At 40.0% G+C, this 19,320-nt stretch overlaps 1 protein-coding gene across 1 annotated transcript in view; it reads right to left on the reverse strand.

The window, feature by feature from the left end:
* Positions 1-19,320, reverse strand: part of map2 (microtubule-associated protein 2) — a gene marked incomplete at both ends in the record, with an annotated part of 38,487 nt that overhangs the window by 10,806 nt on the left and 8,361 nt on the right. Inside the window, 12 exons of the mRNA XM_079253896.1 lie at positions 959-1,260; positions 1,392-1,448; positions 1,781-1,922; positions 3,048-3,109; positions 4,170-4,307; positions 4,639-4,881; positions 4,984-5,602; positions 5,810-8,109; positions 9,196-9,504; positions 11,946-12,161; positions 14,143-14,217; positions 14,807-14,896. Of these exons, the coding sequence (XP_079110022.1) occupies positions 959-1,260; positions 1,392-1,448; positions 1,781-1,922; positions 3,048-3,109; positions 4,170-4,307; positions 4,639-4,881; positions 4,984-5,602; positions 5,810-8,109; positions 9,196-9,504; positions 11,946-12,161; positions 14,143-14,217; positions 14,807-14,896 (4,553 nt within the window). The remainder of the gene's footprint in view (positions 1-958; positions 1,261-1,391; positions 1,449-1,780; positions 1,923-3,047; positions 3,110-4,169; positions 4,308-4,638; positions 4,882-4,983; positions 5,603-5,809; positions 8,110-9,195; positions 9,505-11,945; positions 12,162-14,142; positions 14,218-14,806; positions 14,897-19,320) is intronic.

The raw sequence follows: 19,320 nt of genomic DNA on the forward strand, positions 1-19,320 counted from the left end.
TTACTAAGTTCCATTCGATCAGTAAGTTATGTCACACAACAAAGTTATGCAACATCTTTTTATCAGAAATCTGTCTTCAGTTTCAGATGATGCACTGTTTGCTGGATCTTTTTAATGGGAAATTGAATCAGATTTGCTTCGGCTTGTTGCTATTAATGTCAAATTTCATCATCATTATCTCACCATCAGTTGACATAAATAAAAGATTTAACAATATTCTGACAGTACTTTGCTTAAAATGTTTCATATCTTTCCAAGGAGCTATGACTTTTCATCGGCACTTTAATTTTTGTTCAGTCTGACATAACAGATTGTAATTTCCTCATTTTTCATTGAATGCACCATCGGTAAGAATCACAGACTGCTGAAACCGAGCCAGCGTGAACACTAAGGAGATACTGGACATGTAAGTTACTGTTCTTCATGGTAGTTGCTAAAATGGGAAATAATGGAGCAACTGACTGGGGAGTTCAGGGTTCATGAACTGCCATGTGAAAGGGAACGCAAGCAAGGGGAGGGGGGGAGAGGTATAGATAATAAACATCAATAAGTGAGAAGTTATTACAGAAAAAACATTACATGTATTACTGTAGCTGTGCTTGAATTACAAAACTGGAGCAACTGGTTTTCTCTTGCTTGTAAAGTTGAAATTTATGCTGTTTTTAGGCCAAAATTCAGAGTATAATTTGGTACTGAGTAATTTTAAAGCCTTGTTGGTGCAGAGTATCTCTGCAGGGGGTGACAGAGGCAGATGTAGTTTCTTTTTTTTGCTGCCAAAAAGAATCTTTGATTTTTTTTATTTATTTATTTTTTTTGTCTGTGAGGTCAAAAAAAGCCAAAGGGAAAGAACAAACATGGTAAAGGGAAGAAACGGAGGAGGGCAGGGGTGAAAGGAATAAGTGAGCAACAAGACAGAAGCTTCATGTTTCAAGAGGAAAGTGTAAAAATAGATTCTCACCTGTCCTCCTTTGGGCTGATACTTGATATTCTCTGTGGAGCCGATCTTAGACTTGACGTTCTTGAAGTCCGGCAGCGGCTGGTTGATGATGCGGAGTTGCTTGGGAGTAGTTGCGGGTGACTTGGGTGGGGTGCGGATGATGGCCACCTTCCTCTCCTGGGAAATCAAACTGAGGGAGCGTGGAGTCCCAGGGGTCCTTGAAGAAGATGAGTAGCTGGGAGGGGTTCCTGGTGTGATGGCTGTGGAGCCAGGGGTGCAGGGCGTAGAGTGACCACTGCGAGCTGAACGGGAGCGCACCGTTTCTGTAACTGATGAGGAGAGATTATATGGATGAAATTTGGGCAAGAGGTGAGGAGATGTAATACAAAATCTGTGAGATAAAAATACACAAAATGGAAAAACTAGCTGTAATCTTTCTAAATATCCCCCCTACCTGTCATACTAGGTGCTCGTCCTATCCTGTGCTCTGCCCTCATTTCTGTCCGAAATGCTGCAGAAGGAAAAGATAAAAGATTTAAGACTTATTGATGGGACAGAAGAAGAAAAATGAGAATACTGGGCTTTGTTGAGGCCACATATGCTACACTCTGTAATTGCTCTACAACAAAGTTGCTTAACAATAAATAAAAAAAATTTAAATGTTACAGAAACCTTAAAGTAGTTAAGTGACAGTCAAACAACAATAAAAAAAAAAAAAAAAAAAAAAAAAAACAGGTTGTCTGATTGGCACAAGAAAAACAAAACAGATCCAGAAAACTATACATACAAATAAAGTAAAACTGATCAATACTGATGAAGTGTGAAACAAGTTGAGCAGCGTACACGTGGGTCTGCGGGGAGCCATGGATCCAGAGCTGGTGATAGACGTAGAACTATCCTCGTGTTCGTGGTACCCACGGCGACTCAAAATGTGGGCATGACGTGACAGAGAGGACCGCTTGTCGGGGCTTCGTGATGCACCATCCTATTGGGAAACACACAAAAGAGTGCAGCAATGGGGCAATGACAGAAATGTGTCCCTGTGATATCTTATGAATATTATATTATAATATTATAAAATAAATACAAATTTGTATTTTTAGAATGTGCGCAGCTATGCTGGCACCCTGCAGTCCACCTACCTTTGCTATAAGTCTCCCCAGTAATTCTGGGGAGCTGTTAGACTCTGCTGCGGATAGGTGAGGTCTATGTAATGAGGCAGCCGCTCTGGATAATAAGGTGGGAATCTTTGTGAGTGGCAAATGATGGGCATGGCACTGAGATGGTACAACGATGTGAGCCAGTGGGTGAAAAGCATGCAGCAGCACCGAAAACAAACAAGACAGTGACAAACGGTGAAAATGACAGCACTTCAACATGGAACATCAGTGGACATGGTCTCATGTGTCCCTACTGAGGTGATTTAGGAAATTTTTAAACCAGGAATTGGACCAAACAGCTAAGACTGATTGTACTATAAACAAATATGGGGGGAAAAAAAAGTCATGAAATGACAAAAACAAACACAATCAACACAGCAAACGATGTTAGTCTTGGACATCACATTCGAGCAACAATAACAAGTTACATTGCAAAGCAGGCTAATAGATATATTAGAAGAGATTTACAGTTTGCTGTAAGTGGCATGACATTTAAGAAACGCAGAAGCTGTGTTATTTTCGACACAATAACTGTCATTACCATGGTGGAGGAGTAAAATGGAGTCACGACCACAGCCGCTGGAGAAATGTCACAGGGTGATTCAACGCCCACTCGGTAAAATAAACACTCCAAATGGATATGTCTTCACAACTTGTGCCAAAAACCCATTAGACATTTTTTTTTATTTAAATAAGCCAATCCATTTTTCTTTAAAAAGAAAAAAAAAAAACTATAAAGGACAGCACAGATAAATATGCATACAAGGAAGCACTGCATGGTTTGCATAGAGAAACGGGTGATGTGAAAACCAGAGAGAGATGGGACGGAGACAGCTCCAATCTTAACTGTGTAAGTTGTGAGTTACGCAGTGAGTTACTGTGTGGCCATACTAAACTCCATCTGGCTTTTTTCTCACCAGTTTTGCTCTGGGTTAGGTAGGCATACTGACCGATGCTCTGTCTCGGGACTTTCTGGCAACACTGAGAGGCTGACGATTGTCTGGTAGGCTCTCTGAAGGACAGGAGCAAAGAAGAATTTCAGGGAAATCAGACTAAACACATGTAGCATTCATACAGTGAAATAGAAAACATAATTTTCTTTACATGTCCTGCTTTGAAGGATTATATCATGACATTCCTGTGAGGATATATGATTCACATGACAGAATTATATATAAACAACAGACATCTAACTTTGTAGTCTCATTTCAGGCATGGTAAGCTAAGTGACAAATCAAATGTTCTGTGGGCGCAGGTTGCTGCCCCTATGAGAGCTCTGTTCTGCAAAGACTTGGCAGGAAATCACACAGAACGAGGGATTTTGCATTATGTAAGTCAACCCAGGAAAATAAACTAATTGGGGCAATGCAGCAGTCGAGCTTTCATCATCGGTGACACAGAATTCAGTCTGTCAGGGGAAAATGAGGTGCAAACTGCCTTTGGGACAGTGTAGCATCACACTCACCATGTCCATAAAAGAGAACAGTACATTTGTGGTTTTGAAGTTAAAAAAAACTAGCAGATTAATACAAGATTTAAAGCATATAAAATAAAATCAAAACATGCTGGACAGTAACATTAAAAATGATTCATTTATTCAATAAATGAACAGACCTACAAACGCACAATGAACATAAATGTATTAGAAGTTACACTGGTAAACTAGATTAAAATCAGCTAAACAGCTTGTTTTTGCTGACCACACTGCACAGATCTAAAACTAACTCCTAAATATGCATTTTGTACCGAACATTTTAAGGATGGAAGGGTCAGTTTAATCTTTATAGACAGACAAAAATGAGACAAGTGGCAAAAATGATGAGAAAGAAAAGCAAAAAAGAAAGAAAAATATCATTTAAAACAAATGAAACATTTCCAACAGGCAATTTTATTGTGATCAAATACAAACAAACCCACAAAACCAAAATACAAAGAATGGAAACAAATAAAACATATTAAGAGCAAAAAACCAAATGTATGTAACACTGCAGGATGGGAGTGGTGGAAACTGGTGATCTGATGATTCCCCTGCAGGATGACCAGTTGTGTGCCACACCAAGGCAATGTGTCACCTGTGGGTCTCCTTCTGGGGCAGGAGTGGTGTTGGATTGGACGGATCTGGCGGACTGCTGGTCTCATCCCACTCCTCTTGGATGGAGATAGAGTCTGAGCCTCTGCTTTTTTAGTGAGCTCAGTCTTCTTTATGACAGCTACATTATCAGAGGAAACAAGGCCAGTGACTAAAACAAGAGACGTGCAAAAATAAGCAGAGCAAGCTGCTGAGGCATGTTAAAATGTTGTGGGATTAAAAACTCCTCAGGAACCCTTTGTAGCCACAATATGTGTTGTTGTATGAAATAAACAATTACTTTAGCAGAGTCAAAGTGACACTTCTATGAAAACTACATGTTTAAATGGCATCACTATACTAACTGGAAAAAGAAATATACCATAATATTCTTTCTTTCTGTTGAATTTACCAACAAACTCTGTATGAAGAATAAACAACTGCTGTTTGACATAGTTTGTAACAAAAATAACCTTTTTTCTTCTTGACCTCCTCCCTGGGGATGTAGACGGGTTCTTTGCGGACAGGCTTGCGTTCAGGTGTGGAGATCCGTCCCTTAGCTCGCCCAGCTTTGGTCTTGGGTTTAACAGGTTTTTCCTGTCTCTCCATTTTCCGCTGTTGCGTTTGCTTGCACTGGACAACAGGCGGCTTTTTGACCGGACTAGGCATCTTGGGCAGAGGCTCAATCTGCTCTGTTACCATACTCTTGTCATCATCTGACAAACAAGGCATGAAAAACAGTGACTGACTGGATGTAGACAAGTTAATAATGGAAGAAGAGGAAACACATCATGACAGAGCCGACAAAGATATCTCACCTTGTGTGTCCACCCAGGAGCTGTCCAGGATGGAGTCGTCTACCGTGGTTTCATCTCTATCATAGCTTTCTGTCGGCCATTCTGTTTCTATGGTCTGAGCCTCTTTTCCTGGGGAGGCAGGGGTTTCAGGAACATCGCCCACTTCTTCAAGACTAGCTGCCTCCATGTCTGCTTCCTGGGCTAGCTCCACAGACTCCTCCTCCTCCTCCTCCTCCTCCTCAACTTCTTCTTTCCGGGCAGCAACGCAAAGGGTTTCAGCCTCAGGTGGAGCAGAGAACCGAATGCTGTGTCCCGGTTCTTCTGCCTCGTCAATTGTCTGGACCACAGTAATAAAATCATCTTCAACCATCACCACTGATTCAATGGCAGCATGGGTCTCCGGGATGTCCTTCATCACCTCCATCCCTGCACCCGCTCTCTTCACCACATCTTCCTCTCTTGTCTCTTTCTGGTTTTCAGCCTCTTCCTCGGCATGATCTATGGCAGCTTTTTCTTCTTGCTGTCTTGCTTCTACTTCCACTGGCAATTCCTCTTCATCCCCCTCTGACATTTTTTTGCTTTCTTCCTTCTCTTTTAGTTCCCTCTCTATCTTTTCCTTCTCTTCCCTTTCCCTCTCCATCTTTTCCTTCTCTTTTAGTTCCCTCTCCATCTTTTCCTTCTCTTCCCTTTCCCTCTCCATCTTTTCCTTCTCTTTTAGTTCCCTCTCCATCTTTTCCTTCTCTTCCCTTTCCCTCTCCATCTTTTCCTTCTCTTTTAGTTCCCTCTCCATCTTTTCCTTCTCTTCCCTTTCCCTCTCTATCTTTTCTTTCTGTTCCTTTTCTCTGACCTCACGCTCCATTCTCTCTTTTTCCTCTTTTTCCAATCTTTCTTTCCTTTCCTTCTCCTCTCTCTCCAATTTCTCCTTCTCTTCTCTTTCCTTCTCTTCTTTCTCTTTCATTTCCCTCTCTACTTTTTCTTTAAGCTCCCTTTCGGCTTTCTCTTTTTCCAGTCTTTCTCTCATTTCCTGTTCTTTCTCCTTCCTTTCTTTCTCTTCCCTCAGTATTCTGTCAGACTCCTCTTTCTCCTTTCTTTCCTGCTCCTCCCTCTCTTTCATTTCCTTTTCTTTCTTGTCTGTTTCCTCCTTGATTTTTCTGTCTTCTTCCTCTTTTTTTTCCCTCTCGATTGCTTCTCTCTCCTGTTCTTCTTTTATTTTTCTTTCTGCCCCATCCCTCTCATCTCGATTTACTCCTAACACAGGTGAAGGTGTTCTCTTGGGAGAACCATATAGTTCTCTTTGTTTGAGTTTGGAGGGTGAGAGCACTGGCGAGAGCAGCTTGTCATCATCAATGTTGCTCTCCACAGATGAAGTAGGTGACGTTTTGACGGGTCTGGCAATCCTGTCCTTGGCCATGCCAGTCAGCTGGTACACATCCTCAGCATCTACCTCCTCATAGGCCTCCTGGTGAACCAGTTTCACCTTCTCCCGAAGTTCCTGCAGTTCTCGCTCCTCCTCCAAACTCAGAGGCCTGTCCTCCATTTCCAGTTTGCGAATCTGCCTCTCGTAGTCTGCAATCTCGGTTTCGGATGCCGAGCCTTCGCCACTACCTTGCCGTTCAGTCTCACTTGCTGACCTCTCACATTCCTCTAGAGTAACGGTGACAGTCGGCGTCACAAAAGTGTCACTTGGCTGAGAAAGTGGGGCCTCACTTACAGGTTGTTTTAGTTTATCGTTTTTTACATCTTTGCCTGTTTCTTCAGCAGAATCTTCCTCCTTCCCTTGCTTCTGGTCTAATCTCTCATCTTCATTGGCTGCTCCTGATTGCTGGTTCTTGTCCTCCACAGACATATCTCTCACGGCTAATTTCCTTGCCTGTTCGGCCACTTTCTCCTCCAGGACAGAGGGGGTGAAGACTTGTGATGAAGTGTCTGTTGGACTGAACACATCTGCAGGAGACGGCATGGGCCCTGAATATTCGCTGAATACACAATAGCCCATCTCTTCCAGTTGGCTATCACTCTTTCTAGCTCCAGGACTCTGCTCCCCTGAAGCAAAGCTGGCCATGAGGTCATCGGCAGAAGCAGGAGCATCTGCTTGAACTGATTGTCTCCTGTTGGATTCTAGGTCAGTGTTTTCTGAAGCCAGTCTAGAGCGGGTTCCAGCAAGGTCCAACATCTCAGGCAAGTCTTGTGCCATTACTGTGCCATTTTTGTAGGTACCCTTAGGGGGCTGAGGTGATTCTGGAGACTCTGGTTGGGGGCTTGATTTTGAAGTTGGTTCGGCGGTCCGTGGAGGAGATGAGGAATCTGAAGTGACAGAAGCAGCTGTCTCCAGGATGAGGGGAGGGAATGATGGAGGCTTATCTACAGCAGGTGTAGAAACTGGTAGATAGTCAGCTGACTCATCTAGACTTCCACTAGTGTATGACATGATGTCTGTGGCTAGTGGGGAAAAGTTCCTAGGTCTTCCTTGTCCACTCTGATCCATTGCTCCAATGGTGATGTTAAGTGAGTAACTCCTCTGCTCTAAAGCGAGTTTACCAGGAGAAAGTCTGCAGTCATTACTCTTTTCAGGAACTGTGAACATGCCAGTTTCTCCTGCTGTACTCTTCTTCATGTCAGACTTATCCTTTGCCTCAGCTAATGTGCTGTAGCTAATTTCCTGAGACCTGGTATCACTAGCAGTCTTCTTTTCGCCAGATCTACTAAGTTCATAATAACCCTCTCCCTTACAATGGGGACCTTCATCAACCTCCATAGCTGAAGTTTCAAAGTAAGCTGACATGCCAGATCTGTCTCTAGCATCTCTTGTTGCTTCTCCTCCTTTGACTCCCATTGAGGAGAAATCAGAAGGAGCACCGATGCTGCTGAACTCCACTACCTCCACGGATGGCTGTTTTTCAGACACTGTGATTGGTTCACCAAATGTGGGCTGGAGTGTCAGAGAGCTGGTTGATTCTTTGGCTTGGCTTTGAACATCTGGAGGTACAAAGGATGGCATGTCCATAGTGGGGCTCTCAGGCACAACTCTTTCACCAGCAAAGAACTCTTGGATCTGAGGCTCAAAAAACTCCTCTGGACGTTTCTCCGATCCAATACTGTCAGGGCTCATTGACCCACTGTCCTGCTTGTCCGAGTCCATCTTCAAAGCTGAAAAGATATCTGTAAGTTGTCTGTCTTTTTCAGCATGGAAAAGTATCACTTTAGCATGCTGTGAATGAGATATTTTCTAAGCCAGGGACTTTGAAAGCTATTACAGAAACGGGCAAAGCTCCTCTTAAACTTACAGCACAATGACACGGCCATCACTGTAGTACGGCGAGATTATGGAGTCCACCAAGTCACACAGATGGAGAAAAATGGGGAATGGCGTGTGACAGAGCCGACATGAGGCAAGTGAGATGCTGATTTTTGTGAAGCAAGCCACGACAGATGGGAGGAATATCCATGCATTTCACATCAATTATAAAAGAAAAAGCATTTCTGTCATTCTTTATAAACACAATGCATTGCCCCTAAGAATTTGTTAAGGCAAAATATATCAAAATGTATATAGTTTTGATAAAATAATGGATATTTACGTCTTCCCTGTCATTATATCATTCAAAAATAACCAGCATCTTGTTTGTGAATGACAGATAAATGCCATTTGTTGTTACCAGCAACAGAAAAACAAAAACAGAAATGCTGTTTAATGGTCAATTTTCGGTAAAACTCACATACTGATGGATATATAGATCTACCGACGGCTTTACCACACTGAACATGGGACAGCCAACATGGGACTTCATATTCTTAATCATGAGAATAATATGGGAAATGAATGTTTAACAACTATGAGTAAGTGTCACATAAAATGCATAGCACCAGCAAACCAACACCAAGCTATCATGTGGAAACATGGTCAGAAACCTGTAATCTTATTGGCTGGTGAAATAAAATAAAAAGCAAATAGCGACATTATCATTCCAACATGAAACGGCCGGCCCCGAAAACCACAGCACGTAAATGAAAACAAAAGCTAAGACAATTCACAGTAACACCAGGAGAAGTTCAACAATGTGGCTCTTTTCACCAACAAGCCTGTGTTGCCTTGCAGCCGCAGCAGAGCGCAGGGGATGGATTATTTGCCATTCCACTTGCATTATAATGCTCATGGTGTTCGCCTCCTTTTTAACACATCTTGCGTTCTAATGCAGTCGCATGCAGGCAGGGAGAGCAGAGGGCAGGACGCACCTGTCTCAAGGCTTTCCTCACCCTCTGCTTCCTCCTCCTCCTCCTCCTCTCTGTCCATAGAGCTTTCTGCAGCAGCACTAGCTGCCTCGGCAGGCTCCAGGTTTACATCCTGGGCCTCGTCTATGGCCCCTCTCTGATCTAAGGGCTCAGCTTGGGGGCTGTCCAGCTCGGGCTCTTCCCCACTCCACTGCTGCTCATCAAGAGCTGCCTCGGACTCTGCTGCCTCTGTACTCTCCTCCTCCTCCTCCTCCTCCTCCTCCTCTTCCACTTCCTCCTCGTATTCAGCTGTAAGAGCCTCCATGGTCTCTTCTTCTCAAAAGCAGGGTGAAAGGGGGGACACATTAAGACTACAGGCAACACAGACTTGGGTTATGTGAAAACACAACTTATGAGGGGATACTTTCAGCTCTATAAAAACATGATTGTTTTTCAGTTTACACATATAAATACCTTACATTTATGGCATAGAGTGTTGTGTGAGTGGTTTTTATTACACAAGCTGTTTTTACACAAATTTCTACTGTGGGTGTGCAAAAGCTACTGTATATGGGCTTATTAAAGAAACAAATAACTTTTGCATATTTTTCAATATTTAGTTTTTATTTCCTTTATCATAAAAATATTTTTAAATGTCATCATTCATTCGTTATCCTAACCGCTTAGCCTGATTAAGGGTCACGGGGAAGCTGGAGCCTATCCCAGCGGTATTTAGGTGAAAGGCAGGGTACACCCTGGACAGCTCGCCAGTCCATTGCAGGGCTACACAGAGACTAATTTTAAATGGTCTATTCTAAAATGTGGAAACTTATATTTTTATCCTAGTTCACTTTTGGTCAGAATACAATCATATCTTTTGTAGAATTGCAAAGCAGAAAAGGGGTCTGTTAGCCTTACTATGCATTCAAACCTGGATTATTTCCTCTCAACATAGTCATTAAATCAATTCATAAACTTAAACAAGCTAATATAGAGTGAATAAGGAAGGTCAATATTTTACATTAAAGTAAAGCAAAACAAGAAAAATACACTTTTTTTTAAAAAAAAGATATCTGGAAAGATCTATTTCCATTTCAATCAGGCTCATCAATATCATTATAGTCTAATTTTTGCAATTGAATGATGGAAGAAGAATAAGATGAGTTGAGCTTTAACATGCTTGAGAATGTTTGTGATTATGTTGCAGGACGTAATAGAAGCCCAGTAAGCACTAACTATGTGTAATGTGTTTTGTAACAGCAACAGAGTGGTTTATAACATGGAAAGGTACACGTTTTTCGTCAAAATATATTGAAATGCAATGATGTTTTAGGTCTGTCACCAAACTAATCCCTGCATACTGGATTTCCAAATTAGAGGTTTCAGTTTGCTTGATGCAGGTCTGATACATTAGAGAAAAATACGAGCAAAAATTGGGTCATATTGTCACATTATCTAGCAGCAATATTTTTTATATATCATTTTAAAGTTTAACAGCACATGCTGGTGCCTCGACACATTGCTTGACATAACACATGCTGTTTATGAACAACTATATGAGCCAGTAAAATCAAACACTTATATCCTAAGGACTTCATATGGACATCATAAAGATAAAACAATGGATATGCTGAAAGAGAGCTTCTGTTAGCATTCCTTGTTTAGTTACATTTGAGTAACAGTTCACATATTTTAGAGGCAGGTCTATTAAAACCACCTTCTTATTTTACTGCTGTTTTCACATTAAGTTTACAAAGTCAGTACTAAAACTCACATTTCTATCTGTTATTATAAAATAGATGCATTCAACGGCAAGAAAACTAGTCATTTTATAGCAGTATTTTCCAAAATTACATAATTTTATAATTCTGAAGTTTGACAACACATTTTGGGTGATGATTTGAGCACAACTCGTTTATGAGTTTGATTAGAGGATGTTTCACTTCTTTCTTGTGCTCAAGAAGAACAAAAACATGTAAATTGTTTAAATACTTTTCCGCATTAATAAATGTATTGAAATGTGCAAGATTATGTTAACCGGCACCGACAATGGTAAAATGTAATATGGTACACTGAGACTGCAAAAAATATAAATAAATAAATACAATTTGTCAGTTTAATTGATATTTTTTAACTAGCCATTGATGGCTGTGTGTGGAGCTGAAAGTCTTCCATGTTGCCACTGTGAAAGTGTTAGAGTAGCTATTAGATGTGTGAAGAGGAACTGACACACTACATCATGGTTAAAGAAATGAGAGATAATGTTGAGGAATTTGCCAAAACACAAATCTGGGAGATTTTATTGTGCATGAAGATCATGCACAGTGTCTCTGAGACCTTTATGAAAGTGATGGATCTTAGGTCATGTCCCAAAAGTCTTACTTGTGGGTCATGTTGTGTCACTGATGTAGATGCCTACCAAGTGACTCACAATAGAAATAAAATAAAATAAAAAACATTGTCATATTTCAGAGACATCACTCCTATGTTCTGGAGTTAACGGCATGGCAACCACAGGTAGCAATGGCTTTTGGTAAAAATGAATCAAAAATAAAAAGTATGTTTGTTAAATAAACATGTCCGATTTTGAGTGGACGTACATCACAAGGACAAACCTCACACAAAGACAGACAGATAGACGATCTGACGGAGAGACGGAGGGACAAAAGGAAGGAGGAATGGGAGTGAAGGAAGGAAGTCAAATCACAGAAGGAGAGGAAAGAAAGAGAAGAGATGAGGGGAGAAATGGCAAAGAGGAACCATGCGTGGTTCACCTTCAATCTGTCTAAAGGCCACGGCGTGCCCTGTGGGGCGAGCGCCCGAGTGCGTCCACTCAGGGCTGAACAATGGGTGCTCATAGTACTCCTCGTCGGAGTGGTAGGGGTCGTCCTCGGGCACGGAAACTGAGATGGAGGGGGCGAGGAACTTGCACCTCTCCCGAGAATTTTGGAAGCGGCGGAGAGGGCCCGCCTCCTCCTCATCCCCTACATCTACAAACAAGACAGACACAAGGAGAAGAACTGCAGGGAAATCTGACAACACAGACTAAAAGAGAGACAGTGAGAGGGAGGGAGATGAGAAAAAACAAAACAAAAACATGGAAAACAGGCAAAAGAACAACCATCTTAAAGGAGAATTTTCATATCATTTAATCTAGATTTGCTTTGCCAAATAGGTTAGCTAGTGTAATGCTTTTCTTATCTATCTATCTATCTATCTATCTATCTATCTATCTATCTATCTATCTATCTATCTATCTATCTATCTATCTATCTATCTATCTATCTATTCATCCATCCATCCATCCATCCATCTATTTATCTATCTATCTGTCTATATTGACATTTTATTTTGAAATAACTATAACTTTAAAAGTTTGAACATACTACACAAAAATAAAAGTAGAGGTTGTAGTAGTAGAGGTAAGGGAGGCATATTATTCTTAATGTTTTAGAAAGGTGTTTAATGAATTAAAACAGTTTTTGAAGTTTGCTTAATTCCTCAGTAAGTAACAGTATAAACTAGTTTAAATGGCAGGTTACTGTGAATCATGTCTGAATTGTCCACCTTTGGATCTTTACAGTTTTAAGGCAAAAATACTCATGTGAATTTTTTAAGATGGAAATTTCTTTTACAAAGAAAAGGGACATAAAGATTGAGAGGAAAAATAAAATAAATTAAAAAACTTTACACCAGCAGCAACAACAAAGAGTGTACGAAAAAAAGAATTTAAGAAAAGACTTGAGAACAACTTGGACATGACACACACAGGACAACAAGAAGACAATGACAAGCAACTCAAACGTAACAAAGCTTTGGGGGCCAGCCTTCATCTGAGACAAACAAGGTGAGGATATTGTATTATTTTAAAAAAAAAAAAAAAATCAGATTTAAAAACACAAAAAAGTTTAAAGGAAAAAAATTATCCTACTACTACATAGACAAACCTGGCTATTCATATAAATCTGAATACCCTAAGCAGTATTTATGAACCCAAAAATACACAACTTCCCAAACAACTGAATGTTTTCACTGATCTGTGAAGAACAGCAAACAAATTCACCAGGGAAAGTAAGATGCAAACTAACCTCACATAAGGTGTACATGTCAAAGACAAGAAAAAAAATCCAATGGCCTGATTGGCAAATTACAGATATCTTTTCCTTGGTTTTTAGATTACAAAACCAAACAAAAAGTCAAGCATCTTAAGCTTTTGTTATACAGTAATCTAAGTCAAACTGAAACTAATAAACAACAATCATAAATTTCATGTTTTTAATCTAAAGTTTTTATTTTGTCCTATCAACTGTTTTTTCTTTATGTCTTGCTTTGGTTTCATAATATTTATGCAGCTTAACTTCTGACCTATGCCACAGCCAAACACATACAAAAATTAATTAAAGAAAAAGGCAGACAAACGACAATGACCATAAAACGCCACACCATGATTGTAGACATGCTAAACTTGAAAAACTAAAGAACAAACAACAAAGACTTGGAGGATTACCTAAACCGGCCGTCTTATTAGTGTGTGGGTAGACAACAAGGTAAGAAGGTTAGAAAGAGGAGAGGATGAAGAGGATAACAAGAGCACAATGTGTTCATGCATGAGAGTGCTTCTTCATTCTGGAGAAATGGTGATGATGATGAAGATACTGAGTGTATCACTTCCAGGTGTATGATGAAGAGGAGAAAGCAGGATCTCAGAGTAAATGGATGACAGAAGAAAGGAGAAGATGTTCCAGCTTTTAGCAGCCTTTTTAAGGTTTCTTGAATGGATATCAGTGTGTCATTTGTTCCCTGGAAGCGGCGAGTGTCTTGACACCCCCTGGGTATTCCCAGTGCTTTAAACACACCAGCACATTTATGTGTCGTCGATCGCAAAACTCCAAAGGCTACAGTATAGGGAAAGAAAAAAAAACAAAAACACACACTTACTTAATAGAGACGTTCTTTTGATTCTTGACCTACCTTGTTCCAGTGGACCAAAGTGCTCAGCAGCAGGTGAGGGGGGAGGGGAGGGAGGCAAGTTGGTGGTATCTTCAACTAAAGGAGTACAGAAGAAAGAGCAGACTTGATTATAGTCCTGGAAGTCACATAAAAGAAACATTAAAGCTACACAAATAGTGAAAAGTTGAAGACTCTTTACATGTGATCAATGCTCTATAATGCTGCTGAATGGCTTAGCTGGACATCAATCTGATCACTGATTCATTCCACTTGAACTCCAGCATCAGATTATTTGTTTTCAGTCAATAAGAATGAGGATGATTATTGTCTCTGGGAAGTCTCTGCTGTGCAGGGCTCACTGTTTACCAGGACTGATTGTATAATTTTGTAAATATACAGTTTTTCATTTTGTGAGTGATTCAACAAAGCCATGTGGTGTTGCCAACCTCTGGTCTTCAGACACGTAATATTTAGATAGCAGAATGAATGGATGCTGGGTGTGAATTGCTGACACTTAGTTGCTTTTGGAACCCTGGAGACCTGCCCGAGGTGTGCCTTGACCCTTATCCAGTGCCAGCTGCTGTGCTGGACAGGCTCCAGCCTCCAGCCCCCATGTAACATTTGAACAGAAGATCATTTTCCCATAGCTAATACTTGGCAACCCTCGTTTTGATGTGCATCTCACCTGACGGCAGCCGTTGAGTCTCCTGTTCTCCTTTTAAGACTGCCACTGCCTCTGCCGTCACTTCCTGCACAATCCGTGCAGACACTTGTTCTGGAAATAGACACACAAGCAAACGGGATAAACAAAAATGCTACTGTACGTCACTCAAAACCTTGTAAAGCAGGCTGAAATTATTTCCAAAACTGTTGCAATAGATCTATTGCTGCTAAAGGCTTTAAGTGTTACTATGGAAACTCACCATCGTCATAAGCAGGGTAAAAAATGTTGGATTCAAAAGTCTGGATCTGATGCAAACAATGCAACAGCTTTTGATACAGGAATAAATAAGCTTGCTGTGTGTACAAGGTTTTTTTTGGTTGTTGTTTTTTTTCCCAATAAAACTGCTTGATATTTACCAACAACCATTTTAGTTTGTACATATCATTTAAATTACCACTACATTTGAGTTCAAACCAGTTCTTTTGGTTTATGTTGGAAGATTTTATTTGATTTTATTTTATGAAATTATTAAAGAGAACACTTTAGCATTTGTACTCAGTTGAAAAATGGATTCCTGACACTGGGTATGGTTACATGATGTTTTTTTTAGTTCTGAATTAATATTTCTGTATTAAATAATACATGAGAATAATAATTTTGAATGAAGGTTTACATGAAACATGTCCTCACTTAATTCCTCTTTAAAGCAGCGGATTGGGAAGGGTTCAGATTGGACAGACGGTGCACCTTAATATGACATATACTGGAAATAAAGTTCACTCTGTGCTTCTCGTCTTTTCAGTCGTAACTTGTAAAAACTAGATATTACATCAGAATTAAGTTTAATTCCAAATAAAAATTTGCATTGGGAATTAAGTCTTCACATCAGTTTTCATCAGTTTAAGCTGACTTAACTTTTATTCAGAGTTAAACAGGAATTAAAACTCCCATGTAAATGTAGCAAATCATATGGATGCTTATACATATCACCCACACACACATTGCTTATCGGATATCCCCCACAGCAACTTTCTGTGTAGCAGAAAAAAGACTGAAATACATCAAATAAAAACACTGCTTTAATACACAAAAAAAGGGAGGTGCAGAATGTTTCCAAAAAGGTGCCTATACCTTGTTGCTCCAGCTGAATACTACGGAGAAGCAGGCTATCCTGAAAATTAAAACATGTATGTTTTGCCACCAAACATCACACCACCCTGTAATCCACATATTTAGCACATCCATTTGCCTAATCTGAGGGTTTATAAACCACAATTACATACTTAGTTTAAAGTGATACATGTGTACCTTAAAATGAAATAAAATGCAGTTTTATCACATTTACAGTACAGCAACCAAACCTTTGTTTTTCTGTGTGCAAGGATGACTTTGGGAAACAACAAAACATTAAAGGTCCCAATTGGATCATCCCTGGTATGAAGGCTCCACCCAACAAGGAACTGGACCTGATAGACTTGCTGGAGCAGACATTACAGGACAGCCTCCAGAAGTCATGTCACCATTGTGTCAGAGTTTTGTTGGTGCAACTATGAAAATCTCCACAATATCAGTTACTCTGTTGATTTTAACGAAACCTGGAGTCCTACCTGGTGTGGTCTCCATCAGGTACTGAGGAACCAGAGTAATATGGTGGATACTGGACAAATACTACACTGGTAAACCTGGTAAACTGGGCTACATGAAGGCATGAAGATAATGCATATATAAAACTAAGTAGGTAGACAGATAGATAGATAGATAGATAGATAGATAGATAGATAGATAGATAGGTAGATAGATAGATAGATAGATAGATAGATAGATAGATAGATAGATAGATAGATAGATAGATAGATAGATAGATAGATAGATAGATAGATAGATAGATAGATAGATAGATAGATAGATGTTTGTTTTTTCTTATCTCCCTCCCTCTCACTGTCTCTCTTTCCCTGCAGTTCTTCTCCTTGTGTCTGTCTTGTTTGTAGATGTAGGGAATGAGGAGGAGGCGGGCCCTCTCCGCCACTTCCAAAATAGATAGATAGATAGAAAAATGGATAGATTGTATATATCAGTTGATGTTTTCTTTTGTTTTTACTCTGTTAAAAAAAATGTGTCGATATGTGTCTAATCATTTATGTGTGAAAAGTTAGCTGAAGCTAACCAGAGCTATAATAATGATAATTTTCAAAGGAAAGAGTAAAAATGTAACAATAAGATATATAATAACGCATGTATGTGTTCATATTTAATGATGGGGATTTTTTTTTTTTTTAAATATATATTAGTCTAACAGTCTGCCTTTCATAGCATTTAAATTTTCCATGAAATGCTGCAGATCCGAATCAAAGCACTGATTTACACTGGAACAGCACTTATAGGATTGGATGACAATATATTTATTTTAAATGCTGCTGTTTCAAGACCTTTCTCTATCCAACATCACCCACACATCAATCCAAACAATCTGGCAGGCATACACACACACGTCTACATTTACACACATACACACACTTCTTCCGGGGGCACTTCACACTGCCCACTCACCGACTCAAAGCAGCCATTTTCCATTTTCAATAGCAAAAGCAACAAATGTGTAGCACCTATTCAATGTTTCCAGGCAAAAGCCCATTTTTAAGCACAGAAAATAGAAGTAATTTGCCCAGTCCACACAACAGTTTTAGCAAACAGCCCCTAAGCTTAAAACTAGGATAAAATGCCAATTCATATCATTTTGGGGGCAAGATGAAAAGTATGTGCTTAATAAATAAATAAAATAAATAAATAAAGATTTCCAATCTGACATCAGCTTTATAGAGTCTGAAGCTCAGTTTTAGTGTTTGAATTGTTTATATCCTTTCTATCAGAGAAAAATGTCTTTGTTTGTTTGACAATACAAAGAACTGTCAAGGTATGGTTACTTATGTCCACTGCAAACTCAAGTTCCACAAAGAAGATTTGAACAGGACGTCATCTGTATCCATCACCTTTACAGTAAGGGCACATTTACGCAGCAGGACCAATGAATCACAACATACCTGAAGAGCTGATAATGAGTTAATGACATTAAAAGTGTTCCAAAAGTTCAGCTTTGCAAGGAGAGCAGAACAAAGCGGTCCTCAATATCAAGCATCAGTACAAGGCTCAGCCATATGCTATCACACCTTCTGTTTCACTACGGCGGATTCAGATTACTGTTTCCTGACAAAAAAAGACAGTTGCATGTCTTAATGGAGGAGTAGTTGGACAGATTTGGGGCGCCCCTTTCCCTAAACAAATATGCCAGTGGATTAGCTTTCTAAGAACTGTATTTCTGTTCGATATGGCATTAAAAGATTTGTGGAACTGCTCATTAAAGGAACACTGCATCGATGTGCAACCTTAAGACTGTGTTCCTCTGTCTCTGTTTTGATGACATACTGACATTCATTATGCACATTCTTGGAGCCATCACTACCTTGCAGCACCGCCAGGCTAAGGAACCACACTTCACAATTTTGCGTTCTGGCCTAGAGGATCACATTACAGCTGCTTTTTGCTTTACAGCATCATGTTACATGCCAGCAAAAATCTGGAAAATAAAGTGATAAAGTGACAGAACAAGAGAAAAAAAAAACAACATAAGAGTGGCTCATTTGCTGGAGAGAGGTCAGAGTGGGTTCAAAACAAACTTTTGCAAAAATCTGCAAAAGTTCAGCAGTGCCACATCAAAATCTCCCTGGAGGGACTTGAGGAAATTCAAGCTTTCCATCAGTTTATTTTGAGTGATACTACATGTTTGTCATTTCACTCTGCCTTTGTGGAAGAAACACAGTTTATCAAGAGCAGATCCTGAATCATTCAAATTCTAAAGGGAAATTTTTGCATTCATTCTTTTGAATCCAGGAAAGATAAAAGAAATTCACTAAATCAGTATTTTTCTTCATTCAATGGGATGAATTTAGGGTTTGCACAGTGCCTCCTAGCTTAAATGAAATTTAACAGGGCATTACTCTATCCACAACACACACCATAAAGGAGCAGTGTTACAGAAGAAGTGTTTACTTCTTCACTGATTTCATTGTTGGAGGCTGCATAGTGGCGTAGTGGTTAGCAATGAGGCCTTACAGCAAGAAGGTTGCTGGTTTGAACCTCAGCAGGGGGAAGTTAAAACAGTGGCCTTTCTCTGTGGAGTTTACATGTTCTCCCTGTGTATGAGGTGGTTCTCTCTGGGTACTCCAGCTTCCTCCCATTGTCCAGTCACTTGCATGTTAGGTTAATTGGTTACTCTATATTGTCCCGAGACGTGAGTGGTTGTTTGTCTCTCTGTGTTGGCCCTGCGAAGGACTAGTGGTGTCATGCCTTTTGGCCAAGGACAGTAGTAATTTCATATTGTTAATCATTCATTCATTCATTTTCTTAACCGCTTAATCCAAGTCAGGGTTGCGGGGAAGCTGGAGCCTTTCCCAGCTGTCTTAGGGCGAAAGGCAGGGTACACCCTGGACAACTCGCCAGTCCATCGCAGTCGTATTGTTAATGATTTGCATAAATAAGGT

Source organism: Telmatherina bonti (assembly GCF_933228915.1).
Source record: "Telmatherina bonti genome assembly, chromosome: 15".
Taxonomy (NCBI): domain Eukaryota; kingdom Metazoa; phylum Chordata; class Actinopteri; order Atheriniformes; family Telmatherinidae; genus Telmatherina; species Telmatherina bonti.